At 41.0% G+C, this 11,731-nt stretch overlaps 1 protein-coding gene across 1 annotated transcript; it reads left to right on the top strand.

Moving 5' to 3' along the window:
* The first annotated feature begins 7,469 nt into the window (after positions 1–7,469).
* On the top strand, positions 7,470–8,571 carry LOC145819384 (uncharacterized). Its single transcript, XM_082913371.1, has 2 exons — positions 7,470–7,941; positions 8,561–8,571. The coding sequence occupies exons 1-2, from the start codon at positions 7,470–7,472 to the stop codon at positions 8,569–8,571; spliced, it is 483 nt and encodes a 160-aa protein (XP_082769497.1).
* Positions 8,572–11,731: the final 3,160 nt, after the last annotated feature.

An 11,731-nucleotide genomic window follows, 5' to 3' on the forward strand; every position in this document is an offset into this window, starting at 1 on the left:
TATATACGAATAATTATATATATATATATATATACCCTGTAACGATACAGGGTCGACCAAACATTCTTTACAAAAATATATAAAACATCTTCAAACAATACTAATATTTTTTGATAATTTAAAAACTTAAATTTGTATCTAAAACAAAACCAAAGTATTGACAATACAAATAAAAAAACATATATATTAACAACTTGTTTTAGTATCAACAGTAAGCTCCAATATCGATATGTGAAGATATCATCATGTACTCAAAAGGGTAGCATCTGCAAAAAAAAATAAAAATATTTATAATATAATTAATTTCAAGCTTAAAAAATATGTAAAACATTTGATATTTATTTCATAAAATAAATAAATAAATAAGATTGCAACATATGCATAAATCAAACGCCACACAATGTATTTGCCAAGAGTTTTTCCAATTGTTCTTCGAAAAATAATTTTTAAAGGACAAGTTTTCACAAATAGAAATTAAGCTCTAGATTCAAAATCGAGAATCGATTTCGAGTCCCGTCTTTTCCTACAAGTCATTTGTGCCTAATTAGTCGTATATGTTAAGTTTTGTTGACATTCGACACCGTTTGACCAATTTAGTATGTCAACCAGTTCGGGAAAAAAGTTTCTAAAGGACAAGTTTTCACAAATATAAATTAGGCTCTAGATTCAAAACTGGAAATCGGTTTTGAGTCCCATCTTTTCTCACAAGTCATATGTTCTTAGTGTAATAACCCCGACCTCCGATTGATGCTAATCCATGATTAGTTATGCCTAACAGTAATTTAGAAGGAACCCGGAATTAACTTGCATATGTATTGCATTATCTTTGCGTTTCTACCTGTTTGCCATAAAATGATCTGTTCATATTTAGACTTTGAACTGCGAATTGAAAGCCTTATCGGCGCTCGATTTCGAAATTGATTAGTGTTTCATACTAGTTAGAATATATGTGATTTTATGGTAGATTTAATTAAAATTTGATTTGGTATGATTAAATTAGATTAAATAATGTTAATTTACACTTGTTTGAGTTATTACAAGTTTGCCACTTAGTGGCTTAATTTGAGATCAACTATATTACACCTCATTACACTTAGAAGCATCTCTCCTCAATCATTTTCTTGACCAAAACCGTAGGAGAGAGGGTGAGAGAGGAGAAGTTTGGTTTCATCTAGAGAATTACTTGGGGAACTCGAATTGTAGAAGAATTGCATAATTGAGCCTCTATACTTGGAATTGAAGACCTAAGGTAGAGAGTTCATCATTTTAATTATGAATTTGAGTTGTCCTTGCTAGATTCATGGTGAAATTGGTATTTAAAGTCTAGACTTAGCTCAATGTGTGGTTTTGAGAGTCAATCCATGCATGCATGCATAAATTTCCATGCTTTGAGTTTGAATTCTAAGATTTCTTCCATGCATGTGTTAATTTCACTCACATTATGGTCATTCAACTTGTTTTCCATCAAATTATCAAGTTTGATTAGGTTTTGGAGGGTTTGAATTCAAGGAGGTTCTTGCATGTTAAATTAATAGCATATTCATAGAGTTCATGTTGATTTTGCACAAATTGGGTTGTTCTTGGGCCATGATTTCTTGAAATGATTTTTAATACATGTTGTTTTATGAGTTATTATATGTTTCCTCAAATATTGGCCCAGAAAAATGAGTTTTGAAGGCTTAAAGGTTGAGTTTCATGCTTGGAGGTCAATCTGGATTTTTCAGAAATTTGACCTACGCTTGAGCGGGGACTTTCACGCTCGAGCGTGAAGCTTGAGTACATGCACTTTCGCTCGAGCGGCGCGAGTAACGCTCGAGCGGCGAGAGTAACACTCGAGCGTGAAATGCGTATACCCAGAAGTTTGTGTGTTTTACAGTCTGCTCGAGTAGGGGAAGCCATGCTCGAGCGAGGGTCTGTGTCACACGCTCGAGCGGGGGTCGAGCGCCCATCAAGCGTGAATTTCATGCATCCAGCACTTTTTTCCATAAGTTTGCAGTCCGCTCGAGCGGGGAAGTCCACGCTTGAGCGGAGCTTCATTTCTGCATGTCCGCTCGAGCGGGGAAAGCCACGCTCAAGCGTGGACCTTATCTTCAGCAAAATTTGAGAAATAGTTTTCAATGCATTCTTGCATCCTCATTCCATCCTAGGCATTCCTAGGCCATGTTTAGGACCCCATAATGAGGATAAGAGATTAGAAACACACTAAGAGTCAACGAAATAAGTTTTGTACAATTAGAACGTGTGTTTCAAGTGTGCATATGTTATGTGTTGTGTAGGTCACGTGCCACGTACCGTTTGACCAAGTTTACTTTGTTTGTCTGTCTCAAGGCTCACTGTAGTTATGTTTAACTTAAGTATTTTCTGACTGGTATGGTATGATCTGTTTTCTAAAATGCTATCTTACGAATTATGAATGAATGTCCAATTTTCTGAAAAGTATTTGTGGCATCCTTAGTTCACGTGGCCCTCGCCCGGGGGTAACAATACCGCGGCCAATCTATACGTGGCCCTTGCCCGGGGGTAATAATACCGCGGCCAATCTGCACGTGGCCCTCGCCTGGGGGCAACAATACCATGGCTACTTGCGTGCAAGATATGGACCTTTATGGTCGTTGGTACCAATTACGCATGTGGGTCTCTGGACCAAATTGATCTGATAACTAATGGGTGTACCACGTATGATCTTATGCGAAATCTGAATATGAACATAGTGTGTATCTAAATCTATTTCTGTTTTGAAGTCTGAATATGTTCTGATTTAAATACTGGATCCTAACTTGTGCTGGACATCATTCATAAAACCCCTTTACTCTATTATTATTCACTGGGCTTCCGCTTACAGTTTATATTATGTATGTAGGTGAGCCGGCGGGTGATCAGGGCCAGAGTTGACGGCCTGCTGTTCTGTTTTTGTCAGCCAACCGTTGTGCCTCCCGAGGAGGTTCCGATTGAAGCCTCGTTATGGCTGTTTTTGTATTCATGCTAGTCTCTGTGACTGTCTTGTAAAGTCAGGTCTTGAGATGTGTACTTCTGTAAATACTTTGTAAATAGTGGTGTCCTTTGACTGGCATGTTTATGTATATATATAAATAAGTTTTGAAATGTTCTGTCCCATGTATGTTATCACGGCTCATTAGACCTTGTCTATTTTGTATTATTCCTTCCACAGGCCTTTATTATTTGCTAATCTGTTCAGAGGCCTTTGGTAATCCACGGATTACTGGCCGGTTACGGTCCTAAACCCGCAGGGGCGGGTTTGGGTCGTGACAGAGTGGTATCAGAGCACGTGTTCTACCGCACACACAGGTCCGTATGAGCTTAGGATGTCCTAGTAAGAGTTAGGGGCATTCCATCTGCATGTGTGAGTGTGTGGTATTGCAACTGAATATGAAAACTGAATGTACATTTGAATCAAATGAATTGAAGGAAATGAATAAGATTATGCCTGTGTTTATTCTCATTTGATGTTTGTATAGTAAGATGGAGAATGCAAGGGGAAGTGGTGAAAGTGAATCTTCAGAGGCTTGCATGGGCCGATGGAACAGATGTTAGCAGCATTGACTGAAACTCTGACACAACAACAGAGGCAACAACCTTTGCCCCTCTGCCTCCACCGGCACAAGCCGAGGCGGATAATAATGACATCATCAATCTGACACAGAAATTCATGAAAATGAAACCACCAACGTTCTATGGCGGAATTGAACCATTGAAAGCAGAGATGTGGCTACTTAAAATGGAGAAGTTATATGAAGTGTTCCCTTGTTCAGAAACTCAGAAAGTTCTCCTAGCTACCTATACTCTGAAAGATGAAGCCCGAAGGTAGTGGTTACTGATTCGAAGTGGCAATGGGAATATGACATGGGCACAGTTTAATGCAATCTTTTATGATAAATATTTTTCCCAATGCTTCAGGGATCGGAAGGTGTCCGAGTTTCAAGAACTTAAACAAGGAAGAATGTTTGTAGCAGAGTATGAAGCCAAATTCCTCGAATTGGCACATTTTGCTCCATATGGTGGATACTGATTACAAGAAAGCACGGAAGTTTGAGGGAAGGCTGGACCTGGAAATATTTGACCGAGTGGGTGTCCTAAAATTACCTATTTATTTGGAGGTACTCGATAGGGCATTGATGGCAGAAGCCACAATAGCAGCTAAGAAACAAACTACAACACCAACAACAGAATGGAGAGGAAAGAGGACCAGATTCAGTTTCAAGAAAGGCCGATCAGTTTTGAAGAGGCAAAATACAGGATCCTCCAGCAGCTCTAGCCAAAGTAGCGGATCTACTCCAAACTGCCCCGACTGCGGAAAGAAGCACAGAGGTGCTTGTTATCGAGCATTAGGTGCGCGTTTTCGTTGTGGCAAGACTGGCCATATGGTGAGGGATTGCCCGATGAGATTCAACGAGGTTAACTGTCCTATGACAAGTTCCACCGGGTCTGTTTCCGCAGCAGGACTGAATGCAAGGGCCGATGTTAGAGGGAATGCAAATAATGACACATTGAGGCAAGGGAGAGTGTTCGCCTTAGTGCCTGGTGACGTGCCAACACCTATACTGTGGTGTCAGGTACACTCTCTATATGTTCTCAAAATGCATGTGTACTGATAGATTCTGGTTCTACACATTCCTTTGTATCGTATGCTTTCTCTCGAAAATTGACTAGACCATTAGAACTTATGACATATGTGTTATCTGTATCTACGCCGTCTGGGGATCCTATGGTGTGTACTCATGTTTATCCAGCATGTGATATTATGATTGGCGATGTGATATTATATGTTGATTTATTACCCTTGAACATTGATCACTTTGATTGTATTTTGGGAATGGACTGGTTGACTAAATACTGTGCTACCATTGACTATGCAAGTAAATCTGTTGTGTTTAGACCACCAGGTATGCCTGAATTTACTTTTACTGGGGACGGGGTAGTTCCTCTCCAATATCTGATTTCAGCTTTGAAAGCCATAAAACTGCTTAGAAAGGGATGTAGAGGTTACTTGTGCTATATATTGACTGCACCATCTGACGAAACTACAGTAGAAACTATCCCGGTTGCTTGTGAATTTCTCGATGTGTTTCTAAATGACCTACCTGGGGACTTAATTGATAGGGAAATAGAATTCATCATTGATGTAACACCTGGAACACAACCCATCTTCAAGACTCCATATAGGATGTCAACTTCTGAACTGAAAGAACTGAAAGCTCAACTACAGGAACTCTTAGACAAGAAATTCATTTGTCCGAGTACCTCACCTTGGGGTGCTCCAGTATTATTTGTCAAAAAGAAAGACGGGTCTTTGAGGTTATGTATCGATTATCGGGAATTGAACAAAGTGACCATTAAGAACAAATATCTATTACCCCGAATAGATGATTTGTTTGATCAACTCCAAGAAGCTAAAGTGTTCTCTAAAATCGATCTTAGGTCCGGTTATCATCAGTTAAAGGTTAAGGTAGAAGATGTAGAGAAAACTGCATTCAGAACTAGATATGGACATTATGAATTCTTGGTAATGCCTTTTGGAGTAACAAATGCACCTACAGCTTTTATGGACCTAATGAATAGGGTTTTCAAACAATATCTTGATGAATTCATTATTGTGTTTATTGATGACATTCTGATTTATTCTAAAGACAGGGAAGAACATGGGAACCATCTGAGAACTACTTTGCAGATTTTGAGGGAAAAGAAACTGTATGCTAAATTGTCCAAATGTGAATTCTGGCTTGATAATGTAGCATTTTTGGGACATGTGATCAATGAGGATGGTGTTTCTGTTGACCCTCAGAAGATTGAAGCTATTGTGGATTGGCCTAGATCGACGAACGTAACGGAAGTTAGAAGTTTTCTGGGACTTGCAGGTTCCTACCGAAGATTTGTGAAAGACTTTTCCAAGCTTGCCATGCCATTGACCCAGTTAACTCAGAAAAATGTGCCATTTGACTGGAACGAACAAAGAGGCGCAGCCTTTCAAGAACTGAAAACCAGGTTAGTCACTGCACCAATCTTAACTTTGCCTAATGGTATTGATGGGTTTCAAGTGTACAGTGATGCTTCCTACAAAGGTTTGGGGTGTGTATTAATGCAAAACGGAAAAGTGATTGCCTATGCTTCTAGACAACTCCGACCTCATGAAAAGAATTATCTAACGCATGATCTTGAGTTAGCAGCTGTGGTGTTTGCTTTGAAAATCTGGCGTCACTACTTGTATGGGGTAACTTGTGAGGTGTAAACCGACCATAAGAGCTTGAAATACTTCTTCACTCAAAAAGAATTAAACATGAGACAGAGGCGATGGTTAGAGTTAATCAAAGATTACGATTTGCAGATCTTGTATCACCCAGGGAAAGCTAATACCGTAGCGGATGCCTTGAGCCGAAAATCAATGGGAAGTTTGTCATGTCTATTATCTAACCGGAAAGAACTGCAGAATGACCTAGAACAAGTTAGGCTGTTAACCGCTATCTCCGCTCAACCTACAATTCTTGATGAGATCAAACAGAAACAGTGCGATGATGAATACTTGAAAAAGATCACGAAGGAATTTGATTCGAAGCCAAGGCCAGGATTTGTGTCTGAGAAGGATGTGCTAAAATTTCAGAACCGTCTTTGTGTACCCGATTGTGGTGATTTGAGAAAATGTGTTATGACCGAAGCTCACAGTGGTAAGTTTGCTATGCACCCGGGGAACACGAAAATGTACCATAATTTGAAACAGAATTTTTGGTGGCCTGGAATGAAAAAGAGTATTGTAGACTTTGTGGCGAGATGTCTACATTGCCAACAGGTTAAAGCTGAACATCAACGACCTGCTGGTTTGCTACAACCACTCCCAATACCGGAATGGAAATGGGAGCACATTACTATAGACTTCATTGTGGGATTGCCTTGTTCTTCTCGAGGTATGGACTCTATTTGGGTTATAGTTGACCGTTTAACTAAGTCTGCCCATTTTCTGCCTGTCAAAACTATTTATAACGCTGATAAATTAGCCAATATCTATATGACTGAAATTGTGAGATTGCATGGAGTGCTAGTATCTATTGTGTCTGACAGGGACTCAAAGTTTGTATTGAGATTTTGGCAGAGTTTGCAACAGGCTTTGGGAACTGAATTGAGACTGAGCAGTGCCTATCACCCACAGACAGATGGACAAACTGAACGAACTAACCAAACTTTAGAGGACATGCTCAAAATGTGCGTGTTAGACTTCCAAGGGAATTGGGAGACCTACTTGCCATTAGCTGAATTTGTGTACAACAATAGTTACCATTCAAGCATTGAAATGGCTCCTTACGAAGCTTTGTATGGAAAAAAATGTCGTTCTTCGATATGTTAGGCTGAAGTAGGTGATAGACCTTTGTTGGGACCGGAACTTGTGCAAGAAACAACCGAGAAAGTGAAACTGATCCAGCAACGCCTGAAAACTGCACAGAGTTGGCAGAAAAGCTACGCTGATGTCCGAAGAAGAGATAGAATACGAAGTTGGGGACCATGTATTCATAAAGGTGACCCCGATGAAGGGTCAAACTCGGTTTGGTGTTAAGGGCAAGTTGGCGCCAAGGTATGTTGGACCTTATAAGGTCCTTCAAAAGATCAATCCAGTGTCGTATCAGGTAGCCTTGCCTCCAGTAATGGAACATATGCACAACATCTTTCATGTATCGATGCTTAGGGAATATTTGAGAGATCCACTCCACGTCATCGAACCGACACATGTGCTTTTGAAAGATGACTACACTTATGAGGAGAAACCTATCCAGATTGTGAATTGCCGAGTCAAAAGATTGAGGAATAAGGAAATACCACTAGTAAAAGTTGATTGGCAAAATCACGGAGGGACCTATGCAACTTGGGAAATCGAGGAAGACATGATGAAAAGATATTTAGATTTGTTCCCGTTGGACCCAATGTTGTTCCAGAATGAAGGTAATTCGAGTTTGGGGACCAAACTCTTTTAAGGGGGGAAGACTGTGATAACCCCGACCTCTGATTAATGCTAATCCATGATTAGTTATGCCTGACAGTAATTTAGAAAGAATCCGGAATTAATTTGCATATGTATTGCATTATCTTTGCGTTTCTACCTGTTTGCCATAAAATGATCTGTTCATATTTAGACTTTGAACTGCGAATTGAAAGCCTTATCGGCGCCCGATTTCGAAATTGATTAGTGTTTCATACTAGTTAGAATATATGTGATTTTATGGTAGATTTAATTAAAATTTGATTTGGTATGATTAAATTAGATTAAATAATGTTAATTTATACTTGTTTGAGTTATTACAAGTTTGCCACTTAGTGGCTTAATTTGAGATCAACTATATTACACCTCATTACACTTAGAAGCATCTCTCCTCAGCCATTTTCTTGACTAAAACCGTAGGAGAGAGAGTGAAAGAGGAGAAGTTTGGTTTCATCTAGAGAATTACTTGGGGAACTTGCAGAATTGTAGAAGAATTGCATAATTGAGCCTCTATACTTGGAATTGAAGGCCTAAGGTAGGGAGTTCATCATTTTAATTATGAATTTGAGTTGTCCTTGCTAGATTCATGGTGAAATTGGTATTTAAAGTCTAGACTTAGCTCAATGTGTGGTTTTGAGAGTCAATCCATGCATGCATGCATAAATTTCCATGCTTTGAGTTTGAATTCTAAGATTTCTTCCATGCATGTGTTAATTTCACTCACATTATGGTCATTCAACTTGTTTTCCATCAAATTATCAAGTTTGATTAGGTTTTGGAGGGTTTGAATTCAAGGAGGTTCTTGCATGTTGAATTAATAGCATATTCATAGAGTTCATGTTGATTTTGCACAAATTGGGTTGTTCTTGGGCCATGATTTCTTGAAATGATTTTTAATACATGTTGTTTTATGAGTTATTATATGTTTCCTCAAATATTGGCCCAGAAAAATGAGTTTTGAAGGCTTAAAGGTTGAGTTTCATGCTTGGAAGTCAATCTGGATTTTCCAGAAATTTGACCCACGCTCGAGCGGGGACATTCATGCTCGACCGTGAAACCTGAGTACATGCACTTCCATTCGAGCGGCGAGAGTCACACTCGAGCGTGAAATGCGTATACCCAGAAGTTTGTGTGTTTTGCAGTCCGCTCGAGCGGGGGAAGCCACGCTCGAGTGAGGGTCTGTGTCACACGCTCAAGCGGGGTTCGAGGGCCCGTGGAGCGTGAATTTCATGCATCCAGCACTTTTTTTTCATAAGTTTGCAGTCTGCTCAAGTGGGGAAGCCCACGCTCGAGCAGAGCTTCATTGTTTGCATGTCTGCTCGAGCGGGGAAAGCCACGCTCAAGTGTGGACCTTATCTTCAGCAAAATTTGAGAAATGGTTTTCAATGCATTCTTGCATCCTCATTCCATCCTAGGCATTCCTAGGCCATGTTTAAGACCCCATAATGAGGATAAGAGATTAGAAACACACTAAGAGCCAACGAAATAAGTTTTGTACAATTAGAACGTGTGTTTCAAGTGTGCATCTGTTATGTGTTATGTAGGTCACGTGCCACGTACCGTTTGACCAAGTTTACTCCGTCTGTCCGTCTCAAGGCCCACTGTGAGTAATAACTCTGTAAAGTTATGTTTGTACTTATCTTGCGTTGTTATGCACACCACTTGCATTGTTGTGCACGTTTCATTGGTATTATCATGCCTCCATGCTTTGCAGGCGTCGTTGCGCACGTTTCACTTGCATCGTTATACACTTTGCCATCGGCACCATACTTGTCCGCGTTTGATATAGCTCTAAACATATGTTGCTAACTTATTGTACCTATTAAGTTCCTTTCTTTTACAGGCACGATATTGTATGTACGGTTCATTCAAGAGAAGTTCCAGTTCAGTTTGAATATACCTTTTCTCCTCTCGCATGCGGTGCGTTAGGACGTCTTCTGTTTCGAACACTCGGATGAGTTCCGATATTCATTCATACCATTTCTCCTCTCACATGCGGTGCGTTAGGACATCTTCGGTTTCGAACACTCGGATGAGTTCCGGTGTTCATTCATACCTTTTCTCCTCTCGCATGCGGTGCGTTAGGACATCTTCAGTTTCAAACACTCGGATGAGTTCCGGTGTTCATTCATACCTTTTCTCCTCTCGCATGCGGTGCGTTAGGACATCTTCGGTTTCAAACACTCGGATGAGTTCCGGTGTTCATTCATACCATTTGTTCGCTTTCTCTTTTTGCGTTTGATACGTTGAGAGTTGTTTCGTTTGAGACTCCAGGTGTTCTCGGTGGTCGCTTTTAGCTTTCTCCGCGTGAGACGCAGTGAGAATTGTATAATTTTCTTACATCCTTACTGCATGAAATGTAGTTTGATTTGCATGGCATTCTTGCTTAAAACTGTTGCATTTATTGTGAATATTTGCTTCATTACAGCTCACTTTGCATGATCATGAGTTATGTTTGGCTTTGTGCATATCGTTTTGCATTTTTCCTCTGCCTGCGGGCACATCTGTTGCTTATCCCGCCTGATTGTCTAAGTTTTCGGCCTTGTCAAAAATGGACTGTCTCTGGGCTTTGACATTCACTCCCGTTACATATGACTTTCGAGTTCTGTCAAAGAGGGGCAACTGTAGACACCCCATTTTTGACCGACCTTAAGACTCAGACGTTATCGATAGAGCGCTCGGTGATTGCGTATGTTGTGCTCGCTCTGAGGTTTCGGAGTTTCGGCTGAGGTCCTTACACCCGGACCTCGAGACCCTTTCGTGCTTTGTCTCGATTTGCGAACCAGGTCTTGTTTTCTCTTCTCGAAGGGAGGAAGAGGTCTTGTAGACCATCTCTCAGTGGCCGTAGGCTACTTTTCGTGGTCGCAGGCCACTGTTCCTGTTTGGAGACTAGTTTTTGATTTTCGGAGCCGTCGGCCGCGTGCCTCGGTTCGGGACCACTTAACTTTCTCCCTTTGGCACGGTTTTTGGCGTACACCTTGCTTCCTCTCTCTAGAGGGACATTGTGGCCCGAGAGACCACCTTTGTGGTCGCACGCCACTTTCAATGCTTAACAACCTGTTTTCGGGGCACCCGGCTGTGTGTTTTGACCCCCAAACTCTCGTTTTGCATCTGCCTTGGTTCATTTTTGGCATGGACCTTGTTTTCATTGTTTGGGAGGTGGTACAAGGGTGGGAGACCACATTTTCTCCTTGAAGACCACTTTTCTCCCGCCAGCCGATTTTCTTGTCAGGAAGCTGGTCTTCTTGGTCTTTGAGCCACATTTACTAGTCTCCCACCATACCACTAGCTTGCATTCAGTTGGGAGACCATCAAATGGGCTGGCCGACCAACTTTTTTGGGGTTGAACCTTTTGAACTGGCCGGCCGACCAGGGAAAGTGGTCGGCCGACCACTTGAACTGGTCGGCCTACTCCCTTCTGTTTTGTTTGTGTGAGTGTGTGCCAGCTGTGCCAGCTGGAAGGCACAGACTGTATCCTCCATACATGTGTATGGAGGATCTTGAGCCTTGGTTTTTAGCTTCTTGAAGAAGCTTTGGCCTTGTATCTCTATAAGAGAGAGCCTTCCTCTCCTTATACCAGGTTCAGAACTTCTTGGAAGGCATACAATATATCTCTATCTATATCTTTATATTTTGGGTTCAAAAGAGTCTTGCTCTTGACCGATTACGGCACACCTCATAGCCACACACCTCCACCATTGTTCTAAGGTTCTTGGAGGGTCTTGAGAGGTCTCAAAGAGTTGGTTTTGGGCA

Source organism: Camellia sinensis, chromosome 2, assembly GCF_055761805.1.
Source record: "Camellia sinensis isolate YWXY chromosome 2, ASM5576180v1, whole genome shotgun sequence".
In the NCBI taxonomy this organism is placed as follows: domain Eukaryota; kingdom Viridiplantae; phylum Streptophyta; class Magnoliopsida; order Ericales; family Theaceae; genus Camellia; species Camellia sinensis.

Coding starts and splice junctions, on each gene's coding strand:
- LOC145819384 (XM_082913371.1), top strand. CDS start 7,470: ATGTCCGAAGAAGAGATAGAATACGAAGTTGGGGACCATGTATTCATA.